The sequence below is a fragment of the Pan troglodytes genome, chromosome 2, assembly GCF_028858775.2.
Source record: "Pan troglodytes isolate AG18354 chromosome 2, NHGRI_mPanTro3-v2.0_pri, whole genome shotgun sequence".
NCBI classification, from domain to species: domain Eukaryota; kingdom Metazoa; phylum Chordata; class Mammalia; order Primates; family Hominidae; genus Pan; species Pan troglodytes.
The window spans coordinates 182,583,500-182,602,649 of NC_086015.1; the positions used below are offsets into that span (position 1 = coordinate 182,583,500).

The 19,150-nt window shown below is 38.2% G+C and overlaps 2 protein-coding genes across 3 annotated transcripts in view; one reads left to right on the forward strand and one right to left on the reverse strand.

Moving 5' to 3' along the window:
- MFN1 (mitofusin 1) overlaps nucleotides 1–12,621 on the forward strand; it is a 70,188-nt gene extending 57,567 nt beyond the window's left edge. The window contains exon 19 of the mRNA XM_063807365.1: nucleotides 12,252–12,621. The gene's annotated coding sequence lies outside the window, so the exon portion shown is untranslated. The remainder of the gene's footprint in view (nucleotides 1–12,251) is intronic.
- GNB4 (G protein subunit beta 4) overlaps nucleotides 1–19,150 on the reverse strand; it is a 55,650-nt gene that overhangs the window by 9,801 nt on the left and 26,699 nt on the right. For both annotated transcript variants that reach the window (XM_001168001.7, XM_009446895.5), the window contains exons 3-8: nucleotides 14,989–15,027; nucleotides 13,504–13,610; nucleotides 10,601–10,664; nucleotides 8,998–9,160; nucleotides 7,827–7,893; nucleotides 7,520–7,721 (exon numbers count right to left, since the gene is read on the reverse strand). In XM_001168001.7, the coding sequence (XP_001168001.1) occupies nucleotides 7,520–7,721; nucleotides 7,827–7,893; nucleotides 8,998–9,160; nucleotides 10,601–10,664; nucleotides 13,504–13,610; nucleotides 14,989–15,027 (642 nt within the window). The remainder of the gene's footprint in view (nucleotides 1–7,519; nucleotides 7,722–7,826; nucleotides 7,894–8,997; nucleotides 9,161–10,600; nucleotides 10,665–13,503; nucleotides 13,611–14,988; nucleotides 15,028–19,150) is intronic.

Genomic DNA, 19,150 nt, shown 5'->3' on the forward strand with positions numbered 1-19,150 from the left:
ATATACTCTCAAGTCAACATTATTAAATAACACTATTCAAATCCTCAGTATCTTATTTCGTGCCTTCTTAGGATATCAGTATTTCCAAGTTGTCTACTAAAGTCTCCTACACAATGGTGTTTTGGGTCCTTGAATTTTTAATGGCTTTTTATGAATTTCAATGTTATAGCATCACTACTGTCCCTTTCATTAAGATAAAACTTCTCTCATCTTATAGTTTTTGCTCCAATTCTACTTCGGTTAATAGTAATATAGTAATATTACTACAGATTTCCTTCCAGTTTATGACTTACCCACTCTCTTACTGTTACATTTAGCCTTCCTGGGTCATTTTGTTTTAGGTGTGTTTCTTGCATACAACATTATAGTTCAGTTTATTCTGTATCTTTTAATAGCAGTAATCATTTACGTGTAATGCCTTAAGTGATTATTCTTGGTCTTAATCTCTTATCCTATATTATATTTAGTGTATTTCCTCCCCACATCATGACTACGATCTCTGATACTTAAAATTATTGGGTCACAGTATTTCTCCCTTAACACTTGGCAGATACTGTTCAGGAGCCTTCCAGCAGTGTCTATTGTGAAAAAGTGTGAGGTTAGCTTGGTTTTTAATCTTTTATATCTAGGTAATCTGTGTTTTCATCCTGAATTTTCTCCCATCTTTTGATACTCTTAAATTCAACAGGATGTGTTGGTTTCTCTTAATTACTTTTTTTTGTTATTTTTGAGACAGAGTCTTGCTCTGTCACCCAGGCTGGAGTGCAGTGGTACAATCTCAGCTCACTACAACTTCTGCCTCCTGGGTTCAAGTGCTTCTCCTGCCTCAGTCTCCTCAGTAGCTGGGATTACAGGCATGCACCACAACGCCTGGCTAATTTTTTTGCATTTTTAGTAGAGACGGGCTTTCATTATGTTGGCCAGGGTGGTCTCAAACTCCTGGCCTCAAGTGATCTGCCTGCCTCAGCCTCCCAAAGTACTGAGATTACGGGCATAAGCCACAGCGCCTGGCCCCTTTTTTTAATTACTTTTTAAAAAGTACTTCATAAGACCCTTGGACCTTCTACTCAGTGTTTTTCTTCAACTAAGATATTTTTTAAAAATTTACTTCTTGGCTATCCTTCTGCTTCCAGCCAAAATGGAGCAACAGTGATTGGATTTGCTCCACGCCTTAAAAAACTAAAAACAACTGGACAAAAATATATAAAACATGGTTCTAAAAACATTGGATATCAGTCAACGAAGGAGTGTGCCTCTGAGAAACAATAAATAAAACAGGCCAGGCACGGTGGCTCACACCTATAATCGAGCACTTTGGGAGGCTGAGGTGGGCAGATCACCTGAGGTCAGGAGTTCAAGACCAGCCTGCCCAACATAGTGAAACCCCGTCTCTACCAAAAATACAAAAATTAGCACAGCGTGTTGGCGGGTGCCTGTAGTCCCAGCTACCTGGGAGGCTGAGGCAGGAGAATCACTTGAACCCAGAAGGCGGAGGTTGCAGTGAGCCGAGATCATGCCACTGCACTCCAGCCTGGGTGACAGAATGAGACTGTCTCAAAATAAGTAAGTAAATAAATAAATAAGATCATTCCTACAGCTGCTCCATCTTACTACCTTACTACCATCTTACTATGAAAGTTTATAAAGGTCATGGTGAAGGGAAGAGAAACGCAGCTGGAGCCCACTGGCCTCCCTGAGTTGAGGAGACAGCACTGGGAATCCAAGAAGTCCACAGCAGCTGGAGTTCACAGAGAGTGTCAGAGAGGACAATGCTTGGCAAAGAGAAAACTCCAGAGGCACGCTGAGGACATCCTTTAGGTAGTCAACTGAGTACCGATCAGCAGAGCCGTGTGAGAAAACTAATCAAGCTGCAAAAGAAACACCCAAAAAGATTACAGGAAACAAACCCTGGTGCGTACATAGGACAAAAATAATGCCTATCCCCTCCAGCCAGAGGGAAAACCTCATAATGCACAGGAAAAACCTCGTAATTTCTTGAAAAGAGGGGTTTTAAGTCTTTTGCCTCACCAGTGGGGCAAAATTAAGCACACACAGTGTGACTCTGGTCCCATCTAACAAAACTTACATGCAAACCCTATAATGATCAAATCGTTTCCAAGTAACTTAACTTGGCCAGTCTGATTTCAGCTATGCCCCAGAGCAAATCTAAATAATATTTTTATGAATATAAAATTATCTAGCATCCAACAAGGTAAAATTCACAATGTCTGGTATCTAATAAAAATTCACCAGACATGCAAAAAAGCAAGAAAATATGACCTATAATTAGGAGAAAAATTAATCAGTTGAAAAAAACAGAAAAAGTCACAGAAGATAAAATTAACACACAAGGACAACGTCTGGGATGAAAAGTGCACTGGATGGGTTCATGGCCGATTAGACACAACAGAAAAGACGTATGAAGGCAAAGCAATAGGACCCATCCAAAGTAAAATACAGAAAGAAAAATATCCTGAACAATAAAATGAACAGAACATGAGTGAGCTCTGGGAAAACTTCAAGTGGTTTAATGTCTATGTAACTTAAAGTCTCCAAAGGAAGGAAGAGAGGAGACAGAAAAAAAAAATCTGATTAGGGGCTCGGTGCGGTGGTCACGCCTTTAATCCCAGCATTTTGGGAGGCCGAGACAGACAGATCACCTGAGGTCAGGAGTTCAAGACCAGCCTGGCCAACGTAATAAAACCCCACCTCTACTAAAAATACAAAAAATTAGCCGGGCATGGTAGTGTGCACCTGTAGTCCCAGCTACTCAGGAGGCTGAGGCAAGAGAATTGCTTGAACCCGGGAGGTGGAGGTTGCAGTGAGCCGAGATCATGCAACTGCACTCCAGCCTGGGTGACAGAGCGAGAGTCAGTATCAAAAAAAGGAAAAAGAAACTCAAAAAAAAGAAAGAAAGAAACTCATAGATCCAAACACAAGAAACATGAAGAAGGGCCAGGCATGGTGGCTCACTCCTGAAATCCGAGCACTCTGGGAGGCTAAGACAAAAGATCACTTCAGCCCAGGAGTTCGAGACCAGCCTGGGCAACATGGCAAGACCCTCTCTCTGCAAAAAATACACACACGCACACAAAATAGCCAGGCATGGTGGCACGCACCTGTGTACCCAGCTACTTGGGCCCAGGGAAGTCGAGGCTGCAGTGAGCCATGACTGCACCACTGCACTCCAGCCTGGGTGATAGTGAAACCCAGTCTTAAAAAAAAAAAAAATTATGGCTTTAAGTTCCAGTATTAGAAATTTTTAAAAGTTCCAAATCAATGACATCAGCTTCTATCTTAAAAAAACTAGAAAAAAGGCTGTGCACGGTGGCTCATGCCTGTAATCCCAGCACTTTGGGAGGCCGAGGTGGGTGGATCACCTGAGGTCAGGAGTTCAAGACCAGCCTGACCACATGGAGAAACCTCGTCTCCACTAAAAATACAAAGAAATCAGCCGGGTGTGTTGGCTCATGCCTGTAATCCCAGGTACTCGGGAGGCTGAAGCAGGAGAATCACTTGAACCTGGGAGGCAGAGGTTGTGGTGAGCCAACATCACGCCATTGCACTCCAGCCTGGGCAACAAGGGTGAAACTCCGTCTCAAAAACAAAAAAAAAAAGGCCAGGGGCTGTGACTCACGCCTGTAATCCCAGCACTTTGGGAGGCCGAGGCGGGCAGATCACGAGGTCAAGAGATCGAGACCATCCTGGCCAACATGGTGAAACCCCGTCTCTACTAAAAATTCAAAAATTAGCTGGGCGTGGTGGTGTGCGCCTGTAGTCCCAGTTACTTGGAAGGCTGAGGCAGGAGAATTGCTTGAACCTGGGAGGCAGAGGTTGCAGTGAGCCGAGATCGCACCACTACACTCCAGCCTCGCAACAGAGCAAGACTCTGTCTCAAAAAAAAAAAAAAAAAAAAAAAAAAAAACTAGAAAAAGAAAAGCAAATGAATCCGAGTGATCAGTTTGGCTTTGTTTCCCCACCCAAATCTCATCTTGCATTGTAATCCCCAGATCCCCACGTGTTGTGAGGGAGCCGGTGGAAGGTAACTGAATCATGGGAGTGGTCTCCCTGCAGGCTGTTCTTGTGACAGTGAGTGAGTTCTCACGAGATCTGATGGTTTATAAGGGGCTTCCCCCTTCACTCGGCACTCATTCTCTCTCCTGCTGCCCTATGGAGAGGTGCCTTCCACCATGATTGTAAGTTTCCTGAGGCCTCCCCAGCCATGCAGAACTGTGAGTCTATTAAACCTCTTCTCTTTAGAAATTACCCAGTATCAGGTATTTCTTCATAGCAGTGTGAGAATGAACTAATACACCAAGTAAGCAGTAGAAAAGAAATAATAAAGATGAGAGTGAAAGATCAATGAAACAGAAAAACAACAGAGTATCACTCAGAACAAAAGCTGGTTCTCTGAGCAGATAGTTGATTTATGTATTGATTGATAGATAGATAGATAGATAAAATAAAAACACCTCTAGCCAGATATGTTCATTGCTAAGGCTGCCATAACAAAGCACCACAAGCTGGGTGGCTTAAACAAAAGGAATGTATTGTCTCACAGTTCTGGAGGCTAGAAACTTGAAACCAAGATATCTGAGGACTGTGACAGAAAGATGTGTAATCTTCTCACTGTCCTGTAGATGACTGTCTTCTCCTGTGTCTCTTCACATCATCTTCCCTCTATGCTTGCCTGTCTCCAAATTTCCCCCTTTTATAAGGACAACAGTCACGCTGGATTAGTGTCACCCAATCCATTATGACCTCATTTTAACCAATTATATCTGGACCAACCTTATTTTCAAATAAGGTCACGGTCTGAGGTCCTGGGCTTTAAGACTTCAACATATAAATTTTAGATGGGCACAATTCAACCCACAGTCCCAGACTATCAGGAAAAAAGTAAAACAGAAATTACCAACATCATAAATGAGAGCAGGATATCCTGTAAACTCTATAGATATCAAAAAAATTGAGAGTATAATAAATAGCTGTAAGCCAATAAATATGACAATGTAGATGATATAGATAAAATCTTTGAAAGTTCACTCAAAAAGAAATGGATAACCTAAATAGCCCCATATCTAATACATCACATTATACACTGTAAATATATACAATTTGTCAATTATACCTTAATAAAGTAGGGGCTGGGGAGGAAAAAAGCCTTGATCTGATAGAAATAACTGAATCTGGCACTGAGTTAATGAAATTAATAATCACAGTTTACAATTATTAAGTGTCTTTACTGCTGAGAGACACCTAGAGGCCCCACAAATATAGAGCCAAATGGAAAATTTCAGCAACTCACTCAGTGAATATATGGGGCTCAGCCACAAATGAAACTATTATAGTTTCATTTCTAAGCCTAACATTCTAAACAGTGTGAGAAATGTCACTGTTAAAATCATCACTGAATTTCAAAATATTATAAAAATATAATGAAGTTGGTCATAATTTCATCTGAAAAAAGGAAAACTGTTATATATACAGTATCTTTGTTTGAATCATTTTATTCCAAAAGGAAGCCTCTATATTTACTTATATTTGTAAAAGATGGTACTAATGTTTTGACAAAAAAAAAAAAAAACAGGTGAAAATCAATGTAAACACACCATTTTAAGTGGCTGAAAAAAAACCACACGAACATCTCAACAGACGGACAAAAAGTATTTGACGAAAATTCAACACTCATTCCTGATAAAGACTTTAGCAAATTATGAGAGAACATCTCAACTTGATAAAAGTAATGGGCTGAGAGAGAGAGAGGGTTAACTTTGCCTGCTCTAAAACTCTATTATTCTAACCAGGTTGGCCTATGGCAAAGAGGTGGGGATGGGGTTAGCACAGCATTTACTTTCTCTGATGTTTTCTATAAAATCATGTAAAAAAAGTGACTTTCAATAAGTGTATGATAAAGAAAAGCTTACTAATTTTTCCCCGAAAATGTCTTGTTATAAAATTAGAATGTTTCTCATACATTAAAATCCTTGGCAATTATGGTACTTTTGGACATTCTAGTCATATCTGTACTGTTTGGCATCTGATCTGCTTAGGTAACCTAACTCAAGCAGTATCCTACCTTCTTTTAACACCCCTCCCCCTCAATTCTGACCATTTGATAATCATTTTGATTGTCATTCAAAATGTTATTTTCACTTTACCCTAATTTACAGATATCTATGACTAGCTTATCCTCCTATATACTGAGTACTTTTTACCTGGCTTAATCTATTTATGGTTTTCTGTTTAGGTAGTTTTTTAAAATATGAAGTAGCTTATAAATAACTGATACAGCAAGGCATGGTAGCTCACTCCTTGTAATCCCAGCACTTTGGGAGACTGAGGTGGGAGGATCGCTGAGCCCAGGAGTTCAAGAGCAGCCTGGGCAACATAGTGAGACTCTGCCTCTACCAAAGATTAAAAAAAACAAACAAACAAACACTAGCCAAGTGTGGTGGTGTATGCCTGTAGTCACAGTACTCCTGAGGCTGAGGCAGGAAGATCACTTGAGCCCAGGAGTTCAAGGCTGCTGTGAGCTATGATCATGCCACTGTACTCCAGCCTGGGCAACGGAATGAGACTCTGTCTCTAAATAATAATAATAATAATTTATACCATTTACTGAGCATCTAATACCTAGTTTCATTTAGTCTCCACACCATTCTCTGATGTAGGTGGTATTACCCCTATTTTAAAAACTGAAGAATCTGAGGTTCACGAAGATGAAGCAGCATGACTAGTTTCACACAGGTGCTTAATGGCAGCAGAACTAAGATTAGGTCCCGGGTTGCACTGACTTCAAAAGCTATACTCCACACTAATCAGCTGCTTTTTTCATCCTTATTGTTCTCTCTTTGGGTTGTTCACTTTGGTCCCAGAAAGATGAGACTTTTTTCTCATCTGAATTCACTGGTAGAACATCCACGATCTGCTTGTTTACTCATGATAATCCCTCCACTTTGGAAAAAAAAAAAAGTGATATTCACCAGCAATTAAAAACCTAGGTTGCCAGGAACAGTGGCTCATGCCTGTAATCCCAACACTTTGGGAGGCTGAGGCAGGAGGATTGCTTCAGCTCAGGAGTTCGAGACCAGCCTGGACAACATGGCAAAACCCCATCTCTATAAAAAATACAAAATTGGCCGTGCATGGTGGTGTGTACCTGTAATCCTAGCTACCAGGAGACTGAGGTGGGAGGATCGCTTGAGCCCAGGAGGTCGAGGCTGCAGTGAGCCGTGACTGCACCGCTGCACTCCAGCCTGGACGACAGAGCAAGACTGTCTCAAAAAAACAAAAAAATAACAACAACAAAAATCCAACAATAACAAAAAAGATCTAGGACTATGAATTGAAGCTTTCTTTTTTAAAAAATCAAAAACACTTATGACTTGGAGATTCAAAGTTATAAGAGCACATTACTTGTAAGAATCCTTGAAGGCAATTTGTTGTTAAAATCATGCCATAGAGCTCAACACTTTAAATGCATAATAAATTTTCTCTGGAAATGCTATTCACTTACACTGACAGCATTAATATCTGAGACATGTCCCGTGAAAGACTGTCTACACATTCCATCTCGAATATCCCATAATTTGGAAGAAGCATCACAAGCACCAGAAACAAAAGTCCTCATGTCAGGACTCAAAGAAAGACTCATCACATCTCCAGAATGCCCAGTGAATGTGGTGGTCTGCTGGGCAGTTTCGATGTCCCATAAAGCACTGTAATTAAAAACAAAATACATTTCATGACAATTACTTCTTCTTATGTCAGTTCCTGCTACCACCCTCAAACCCATAATCAGTGTGCTTCTGGAATAAACTTACCAAGTTGTATCTCCTGAACTTGTAACAATTTGGCTGTCATCTAAAAAACGACAGCAGGACAAGTACCCTACAGCATAAAGAGTAGCAAATTTTAGGTTATCACTGATTGAATAACTCAGTTACCACATGAAATAGCAATATATATTTTTAAAAATAGAATACTTGGGCAACAAGTGTTTGTCAATATAGTCTATAGTTCTACTTTTAGTTACTTCAAAGCCTACATTGTCTATAAACCAAATTTTATCAACAAACCATTCTTAGGCATTAACTATGTTAATAACATTGTGCTGGGTACTCTGAAAGTTACCAAATTGAATAAGACACAGCCCCTGCCACCTAAGACAATTACCTTGGGAAGAACTATAATCTATGGCCGACTGTGTTAAGCACCCTGGAGAAATAGTTTTAAAATACTGTGAGAGGATGCCTCTGGGTGCACCGCCTATGAGTTAGCCCTTCTCTGCAAGAAGCAGTTAAAAAAATTTTTTTTTCAAATAAAAAATATTAAAAAAAATAAAATATTGTAAGAAATCAGAAGAACAACAGTGAAGACTTTATGAAAGATGTGGCATTTGAATGCTTAGCATTCATCAGTGTTTCAAAATATGGAAATGTCAGAAAAACACCATTCTAGAGATTTTGTAAAAGCATGGTCAAATAGTATGGCTAAAAATTCAGATGGATAGATACCAGATAAGTGGCAATAAATTCCTGATTAACACCACTAACCCAATACTACACTATTGAACTATGATGGGCACACTGGCAAACAAAGCAATACACTATCATGGTGAAAAGCACTTCACTAATGTACCTTAATGCATACTTTCAATTATGTAATTGAGTACAGATGCCACAATCCCATAATTGTTATATGGCATCAGAAAATGGAGAACATTTTATTTGCTTTATTTTTCATGAGTTTGAATTTTGTGCAGTAAACTTATCATTTTTTACAAAAACAATACAGCTATTTTTGAAAAATAAAATTATGATCAACGTTTGTATGACTATAAAAAGTTAATGTTTCCTTTGTTCATAATAATTTCATTCCCGCCCGATTAATCCTCATCCTTTAGCCAGCCGAGCACAATCTGTCATTTGTCCTTGATCAGCACGTTCCACACAAGGAATCGTGTGGTGGGAAAGAATATTTAGGGAAGCTCACCTGTGTGACCTGGCAACTCTCGGCTTACTCTCACATTTCCCTCTCTGGTCTTTAAGTTATATATAGAGCAGATGTTGTCCAAGCCTCCACAGGCAACATAATTACCAGACGGAGCATAAGCACAGGTCATCACCCAGGAGGACCTCAAAGGAATAGCATGCATCTGTAGGGCACACACCACACATCACTCAGATTACAAAAACAGTCATCTATTGCATAAACCCATTTACAATGAAGTAAATATTATTAAAAATTAAACACATCTAAGAAAGATAAGTCAAATAAAATAATGTAATGGCTTGAGAAAGTGAACCATGAAAAATACAACGCTAACGCATATTAAAATGCCTATTGTTTTGTATTATCAAATCATTTGAGTCAAAAAGTGCTCTTTTTGGAAATAATTCTCTTAATAAAATAATGAACATAAACATGTTCCAAGGTTAATATATTGCCATTTGAAAAATTAAGTGTAAAATGTTAGAGGTTTTAATAGAATTTTCACTTTTGTAATAGTGCTCAGAAATTTCCTCCAACATAACTCTGAACAAGAACTAGGGAGATAATTAGCAAGTATCAGAGTCGATTACATGAGTCTTCCATGAAAAGACGACACTGGCATCCCTCTATTAATAGGCCCTTATTCTGGGATCTCATTCAAACAATGGTGATAGTTTTTTATTGCTCTAGAAACAACACTGTCTGCTGCCTTGTTACCCTAACACCAATCATTTGAAGGTCAGATGGAAAAAAGTAAGGTGTATGAGAATACCACGGCTAAACAGTCCATACAGGGAATCAACACGTGGCAGGATTACTACTATGCTCTCACTTAACCTAAAATAATACGCTTAAAATACATTTTTTTGTTTTATGAAAATATAGTTGAAAGATAATGTGCTTAATGATTAATAAAGAAAAACTATTATATTACAAAATTGTCTTAGCTAGCTTTAAAATCTCAATCAGGTTGAAATTATTATTTCACAAAATGGTATTTTCAAATGTTTAATAAAAATACTAATATGTATGCACAGAGTATAAAGGTATTAGCTTATCAAAGTATTCCTGAGGCTTTTTCACTACCACTCAACAATTTTAAACTGGGGATTCCTTCCAGTGGATGTATTAGGACCATCCACAGTCTTTTACCACCAAGAGATCTACGTAAGTTGTCATTTACCTCCAATCTACTGTATCTTCTAAAAAGTCCAGAAGCACAAATCAGTGCCTGGAGCGGGCCAAAGAAGAGCTTCCCACTAGCCATCTAACTTATCCAAAACTAGAAATAAAAATCTCAAGGTCTTTGTCATATTAGGAAATGGGAATTTTTAAAAATCATTTATTAGTATATGTAAAATGGTACTCTTCTAATATTCATATATTAAATATGAGCCCTCTAGTAAAACACAGAGTCATCTTTGGAAATGAAAAAGGGTTAAACATTAAAAGTAAACACTAAGACAAAAGAGAAGAACTAGATTAAAATAAACAATAAATTTATCTCAGAAAGCAATTTAAGTTTGAGGTAAAAGAATAAAGGAAAGAACTGAATAGCCAAACAAATATAAGGTTATTTAAAAGAATTATGAAGAAATTCTACCTTATTTGTTGTATAGCTATCCCAAATAATTAATTTTCCATCTTGAGAAGCACTGACTAGCAGCCTAGAGGAACAAACACAAAAATAATTTGACACTTAGAGGGAAAAAATAGCTTAAACTGGTTATGCATTGCATTAATGTAGAATAATTCAGAAAAAAATACAATTTTTCTAACTAAAAACTTGATACCAAAAAATGTTCTTCCAACTTTTAAAAAATTTATGCTGCATGCCAAAAATTTTGAACATATTTCATAAAATAAAATTTAGCAACTGACTAAAAATGTCTGGCTATGATTAAACATTTTTGTGGTAACAACATTTTAGTTATACAAGATTTGGGTGGATATTAGCTGACTGGTTTAGTACTTACTGACTTACTTAAGTTTCATGACAAGAATGTACATAGAAGCCTAACAACCATATTTCATTCAATCGAAAAACACCAATTGAGAGCCTGAGAATATGACAATACTAGAGGTACAACGCAGGATAGATACATCTCCTGCTCTTGAGGCCTCTACCATCTGGTGAAGATAAGACATTTATTCATATTTATATTAAATCAAATAAGTAAAAACTGTCAGAAGAGGGTTATAAAATAAATGCCACAGGAGAGTAAAGGAGGAACAATGGCTAGATGAGTTAATCACAAGAGAATGAGTCTTGAAAGAAAATGTTGAGAGCTAAAGATACAGAAAAGGCTGTATTTTAGGAGAAAGCTATGTAAGATCAATGACAGGTAGAAAATACACTGAGTGTTGTTTCAGGAATTGTGAGTCTTCCAGTAGTACAGTTTGTGAGAAAACAGAAAAATAAGTTGAGAAAAGCAGACTGGGCTTAAACTGCAGAAAGCTTTGTTAAACTAAAGAGTATGAACTCCTAAGTAATTTTAGCCACTAAATTTTTTGTTTTGTTTGGATTTTTTTTTTTTTTTTTTTGAGACAGACACTCACTGTGACACCCAGGTTAGAGTGCAATGGCACGATCTCAGCTCACTGCAACCTCCACCTCTCAGGTTCAAGTGATTCTCCTGCCTCAGCCTCCCGAATAGCTGGCATAACAGGTGCGCACCACCACAACTGGTAAGATGGGATCTCAACATGTTGGTCAGGCTGTCTGGAACTCTTGACCTCAAGTGATCCACTCGCTTGGCCTCCCAAAGTTCTGGGATTACAGGCATGAGCCACCATGCCCAGCCTTGTTTGGAATTTTTATTTTTCACCATGGTGTAAAATTCAAAAAATAAAAAAGGATATACAGAAGAAAATTTAAAAAGCACCTTCCTGGGCCTATCATCAGCCACCCAGTTCCTCTCCCTAGAGGTAAATAACATTATCAGATTCTTGGGTAGCAATCACTACAAGGTTTTACAAAAGGGAAGGTCTATCTGATAGTGGGGTATAGGATGGAATCTAAAGAAAATTCTTTAGAAATCAATTGGCATCATCAGCATAAGAGTTGAGGAGAACATTAAGTAATGGACTGATAACACGGATGGGTGGGAAGACTATGTGAGATAGGTTCCTGGATGATGGTTTCATTTTTCTATGAAGATTAACAGTCTTGAGAAAACATTTAAGGAAAGCAAGAACCATAAACATTGTTTCAAGTTACTATATTTTAAGTTAAAATTTTGCTTTATCAACAGGTAAATTATTTTTATCTTCAACTCCTTTAAGAAAAAGAATAAGACATTCGGCCAGGCGCGGTGGCTCACACCTGATTAATCCCAGCACTTTGGGAGGCTGAGGCGGTTGGATCACCTGAGGTCAGGAGTTCAAGACCAGGCTGGCTAACATGGTGAAACCCCGTCTACTAAAAATACAAAAATTAGTCAGGCGTGGTTGTGGATGTCTGTAATTCCAGCTACTTGGGAGGCTGAGGCAGGAGAATCCCTTGAACCTGGGAGGCAGAGGTTGCAGTGAGCCGATACCACACCATTGTACTCCAGCCTGGGCAACAAGAGTGAAACTCTGTCTCAAAAAAAAAAAAAAAAAAAAAAAAAGGAAAAAGAAAAAGATTAAGACATTATGTCAGTTGCCAATTATATAATTTTATGTATCCCTAAGAGGCACATGTTCTATATTATTGTGGTCAAGTATCCCAATTAGAGCAACAATTGAGGCTTCTTCTACTTTATAATTTTAGTGTCTCCTTGGAGAAGAGAATAAATGTGCAACTTCTATTAAAACATAGAAGTTTCTTGGTTTAGGCATTTCCCATTAAGATTAACCAAATCAAAGGAACAAGTAAACCACTGTGGTAGCAGACACATCTGCTATTGCCAGACAATGGAAAAACATAGGCTGTGCTGTAGCCTTATACACATAGTGAATGACAGTGATATGCAATCGATCTAACTGTAGGCCACGTGGCAGCTGTGCGTGTGCCTGTGCACCTGCAGATGGTCAGCTTGCACATTCAAGCATACACCTTTCTGTGATGCAGTCGAGGGAGTAAAAGATGTATTCAGTACAAACACCTTTGTTTCATGTAATTTCCATTATTTGTGAATTTATGTAATAACAAACTATAGCAATATCCAAAAACTTTAACATAGGTGTTCAATACGTATTTGCTTATGAACTGAAATTTCAAGCTTCATATACAGTAAAAACGCTTTGTGCCTATTTAAAAAACAAAGAATGTCTGCAATGTTCCACTGCAAAGAAAAGGAATCCTCTTCTGAACAGTTGTCCTGGATTCCATATTAAAAATGTTTACACTTTTAAAGAGTCAATTAATATTCTTATTGAAAGCAACATGTTCATCTGAGATGCATTTTCTGCAAACGCTTCATGAATATATTCTGTTTTTAAACAAAGAAAATGCAAATGATGGTTCTTAATGAAAATAATTCTGCAACAGTTTAAAAATGACAGGTAATGACAGGTACAAACCTGGAATCGTATCCCCAATGCATAGCATAGATTTTAGCTAGGTGGCCCCTCAGTGTACGTCTTGTTCGCATTTGTATTCGACCCACGGAGTCCATATTTGATGTAATCTTTTGAAAGCAACAAAAATGTTATTCTTTACCTTAATCACAGTTCATGAGATAACTTGAACTAGAAACGGTGAGGAGTTAAAAAAGCAAACATAAAGTACATTTATAGTAACTGAAGGTAATTTAATGTATATAATTCCACAGAGCCGTTATGGGATCAATATGTTCCTGAAAATTATGATTAGTTTAAAATAATCCTATGTGCTATTATAAATAATATATATAAATGTATAAGAATGCCTTCTGCGACTATTAACTAAAAAGAATAGATATACCTCTATGCTTTAGTAAAAAAACAGCCACAAATAAAAATCTAGTGGCAAATGATCACAGTAAACATTTATAATTTTAACTGTAAGAAAGCCAATTTTATATTTGTAGAGCACATAAAATACTTCCTTAATAATAATGATCAATATTAATTAAACATGAAGTCTTCCCAAGATTTTTTAAAAATATTAGTCTTCTTGACCCCTCTTACTATCTCATTCCCAACCTAAGAGTTTTCATAAGGAAAAAAACACTTAATCAGGGTATACCAAAAAGAATCAGAAACTATTTAAAAAGAAGCATAAACTATATGAATCTATACATACATATATATACATACATAAATATATATAATTTTTTTTTTTTTGAGACAGAGTCTCACTTTGTCTCCTGGGCTGGAATGCAGTAGGGATCTCGGCTCATTGCAATATCTGCCTCCCAGGTTCAAGCGATTATCCTGCCTCAGCCTACCAAGTAGCTGGGATTACAGGCAGGCACCACCATGACCAGCTAACTTTCGTGTTGTTGTTTTTTTTCTAGTAGAGACAGGGTTTCACCATGTTGGCCAGGCTGGCCTCAAACTCTTGACCTCAAGTGATCCTCCCACCTCGGCCTCCCAAAGTACTGGGATTACAGGCATGAGCCACCATGCTTGGCCTTGGAAAAATATATATATATTTTTTTTTTCTTTTTTTTTTTTTTGACACAGCGTCTCACTCTTCTCGCCCAGGCTGGAGTACAATGGTGCGATCTCAGCTCACTGCAACCTCTGCCTCCTGGGTTCAAGTAATTCTCCTGCCTCAACCTCCCGACTAGCTGGATTATGCCCAGCTAATTTTTTTTATTTTTAGTAGAGATGAGGTTTTACCATGTTGGTATAGCTGGTATATTTTTATAGCATTTATTTTTCCATAGATGTCTATTTTAACAATATATTTTAAAAAGCACTCGCACTGTATAGCATTTGACAAATTACAAAGTGCTTTTATACAGATTTCATTTAACTTTTTTCAATTAAGCACTAATACAAGAATCTGAATGTCATTTGCCTCTATGTCAAATTATTTTATGAGTTACGAAAATGAAATAAAGAAAAACAAAACTTTACCTGAACAAGCGTTGCATCATTACATGCTTTCCGAGCATCCTGAAGTAAAAAAATATGATTATAATGCATTTAGAAACCTGTGGAATGACTAAAGTGATACTTTCATTGAAAACGTAGATTTGTGAATTTACTTCTCACTGTAACACATCTTTAAAAAATTTTTTTAATTGATATAAAAATCACATAACCTAAATCAAACCATTTTAACCATTTTAAGGCATGTAATCCAGTGGTTTTTAGTATCACAATGTTGTGTAACCATCACCACTAATTACAGAACATTTACATCACCCCAAAAAAGAAACCCCATATCTCCTAATTCCTTTTTCTCTCACAGCCCTTAACAGTCACTAATTTACTTTCTTTCTCTATGGATTTGCCTCTTCTGAACAAAATGTGAGAGATGTCAATAAAAATTTGAGAGACCTCAAATTTTTATACAAACTGAAAAGGATTATCAAAAGGAAGACGGTGAAGCAGAAATTAACAAAAAATTAAAGACTGCAAAGAACATATTTAATAAAAAAAGTTTTACACCAAACATCAGTTTTTTTCAAATTTATCAGTTAACAAATTTAGAGGATTTATATACATAGAAAAATAAGAAATGAAATTAAATCCTTCCTGCTAGGCTTAAACTTTTTTCCACAAAGGTTATAGTAGTATCCTCTTCAATTTTGTTTTCTCTATACAGTGTTGAAGTACTTGCGTACTCCTGGGCAAGGAGAACGCACAAGATGTTTGCTGAATAAATGTCCCAAATGGACAACTTGTTCCAGTCAGCCAAGGGAAAAATGCCTGCTTCAGCTCCCAGCAAACACTGGATGGCAGACATGATCTTTCTGGCTGCCCTTTCAACCTATTTATAACCACTTAGAATATTTCTAAGTAAGGGTGTTCACAAGTAGTTGCACTAAACATGTGATTTGATTATTTCATTCTTAGCCAAATTGTGGGTTTAAAGACCTCATCTGGTAAGGAATAATGTAGCCCACTTTCCTATAATGAAGAGTTTCCAGAAATGACAGTGATGGGCCTGAACCATGTTCCAAAAATGGTAGAGTTAAAGACCAAATTCTTAAAAAAGGTTCTTTGACTTCAAGCTTTATGAAAATGAACTATCATTGTTTAGACTATCTTTTTTAATTTAGTTAGTTGTTAAAAAACTGGGTTGAACACTATGTGTCAGGCACTATTCTAGGCACCAACAGGCATCAAAAATCTCTGCCCTCATTGAGCTTACATTAATATTAGTAACACAATTTAAAAATTGCAAATGGAAATTATTGAACTGCAGTGAAAATTGGTAACAAAAATTAAAATATTATGTTGGAATACAAGAATTCTACAAATATGTTAGCAGCAGTTATGTGCAAAATTACATTATGCAAAGATTCTATTTACACTGAGAACTCTCTCTTATGAACACTATTATCCATTCTAAAACAGAATATAAGGCCAGGCGTGATGGCTCATGCCTATAATCCCAGCACTTTGGGAGGCCGAGGAGGAAGGATTGCTCGAGCCCAGGAGTTTTAGATAAGCCTGGGCAAAACAGTGAGACCCTGTCTCTGGAAAAAAAAAAAAAAGCAAAACAAAACAAAAAAGAAACAGAATATAAAAAATATTCCCAATTAAAGGCTGAATTCCATACTGTCCAGCACCACAAGAAATACAAAATCTGGTAAGATCTTTGTGCAAAAGAAAGATGATACATACTTTTTTGCAAATCAAAGACATAACAATTACACAAGAAAACAAAATCTGTTTTCTCTATTTGCATTTTTTAAAATTTAAAACAAATCATCTATTATAATACATAGCATACATTTCTATTATATCATGTATTTACACTATAGTAAGGTAAAAATATAGTTAGATTATATTTCCAGATGGGAGGAGGAAGGAAGGAAAGATTTTTTTTGAGACGGAGTCTCGCTCTGTCGCCCAGGCTGGAGTGCAGTGGCGCCATCTCGGCTCACCGCAAGCTCTGCCTCTCAGGTTCATGCCATTCTCCTGCCTCAGCCTCCCGAGTAGCTGGGACTACAGGTGCCCGCCACCACGCCCAGCTTTTTTTTGTATTTTTAGTAGAGATGGGGTTTCACCGTGTTAGCCAGGATGGTTTCGATCTCCTGACCTCGTGATCCACCCGCCTCAGCCTCCCAAAGTGCTGGGATTACAGGTGTGAGCCACCGTGCCCAGCCAGAAAGATTTTTAAATATAGTGTGACAATTAAACTAAGAAAAGTACATAGTATTTTACATATATGTGGTTACTTGAAATCATGGGAGGAGATGATTTGGTGAGCACCTGCGCCCACGACATTGTGCTTGGGATGCTAGTGAGATACGGAGATGATTAAGACACAAAATTATCCATCTAGGTACAAACAGTAGGGGCAAATATGCACAAGGAACTACAACACAAGGCAGACCGTGATCAGCTCTATAACAGAAGTCCAACATGCTGTACAAGTAAAAATCTGCCACTTGCTGGCAGCAGACTAAGTCCTCCATGTGTTATTTCACTTAATCCTCTGCAGAAACATATAAAGTGGGGTACTGGTACTCTTGCTTCACAGCAAAGATACTGATCATCAATGAAGTTAAGAAACTTGGCTGGGCGTGGTGGCTTACGCCTGTAATCCCAGCACTTTGGGAGGCTGAGGCAGGTGGATCATGAGGTCAAGCGATCAAGACCACCCTGGCCAACATGGTGAAACCCCGTCTCTACTAAAAATACAAAATTAGCTGGGCGTGGTGGTGCGTGCCTATAGACCCAGCTTCTCAGGACGCTGAGGCAGGAGAATCACTTGAACCTGGGAGGCAGAGGTTGCAGTGAGAAGAGATCGCACCACTGCACTCCAGCCTGGGCGACTGAGACTCTGTCTCACTCTGATTTAAAAAAAAAAAAAAAGATAAATCCAAGTGGAGGGCTCTTGAAGGATTAGGACTCAACAGATAGGATTTCCAAAGAGCAAAATTGGCTCAGAGGTCGTATAATTCCAGGCCAAGGTAACAATTTGATAAAAGGTAACAGATGAGAAAGAGTAATGCGTGTTCAGGGAACCAGACTAGTATGGCTACAGCACAAGTCGCAGGAAAGGACATTAGTAACTAAGGTTGGGAGAACCAACTTTAAGTTATAGCAGAACACACCTGGTCTGAATCCTGGATCTGTTACCTTGGCAACTTATTTAATCTCACTGAGCCTCAGCTTCCTGAACTATTAAATGAAGTAACATCATCGACTTCACAGAGTCGGTGTGAGGATTAAATGAGATGGGCATGTGGCCACAAGGTTTAGCCAATCAGCTGCTCCTGCTCAGCATCTGGAGTAAGTGACACAAAGTAGAGAGGGCAGAAATTCCTTCTAGTGGGTGCAGTAACATCGAATTCAGAGATGAGTCTGCGAAGCCTTCTGTGATTATCCCAGGCAAAATACATCTCTCCTTTGTTCTGAAAGCTTTGTTGAGATACCTAAGATTTCAACTCATAATTCTTATTCACATCTAAATAGTTAACTTCCTTCAATTCCTGGCAATAAGTCTGTCTGGTTATGACTTCACTCAGAATCAACACTTTTCTGGTGAAGGTTCTTCATCCATCCCTGTTTTTCCTAATCTTTGCTTCTCTTTTCTTGTATCATCTTTGTAGAGATCTTATTTTTGGAGACAGGGTCTTGCTCTTTTGTCCAGTTAGAATGCAGTGGTGTGATCATGGTTCACTGCAGCCTCGAACTCCTGGACTCAAGCAATCCTCCCGCCTCAGCCTCCCGAGTAGCTGGGACTACAGGCACAAGCCACCACACCCGGCTAACGTTTTTTTGTTTGTTTTTGTAGAGACGGATCTCCCTATGTTGCCCAGGCTGGTCTTGAATTCCTGTCTCAAGCAATCCTCCCGCCTCAGCCTTCCAAAGTGCTGGGATTACAGGCGTGAGCCACTGCACCCAGCCTACTCTTCACTTTTAAATTAGACAAATTCTTCAGAAACAGCTATTGTGAGAGGTTCAAACTGGGAAAAGCAGCAGCTGTGTTCCAAGTTATGAGATTCTCCCTGCTTACCCTTGTACGTTGCTTTAGCCTTTACTTTTCTCTGGGAAAAGAAGTAGGCAGCTGCCAGGCTACTCACAACTCAAAGCCTCTTTCCTCCACCCTGCTTAC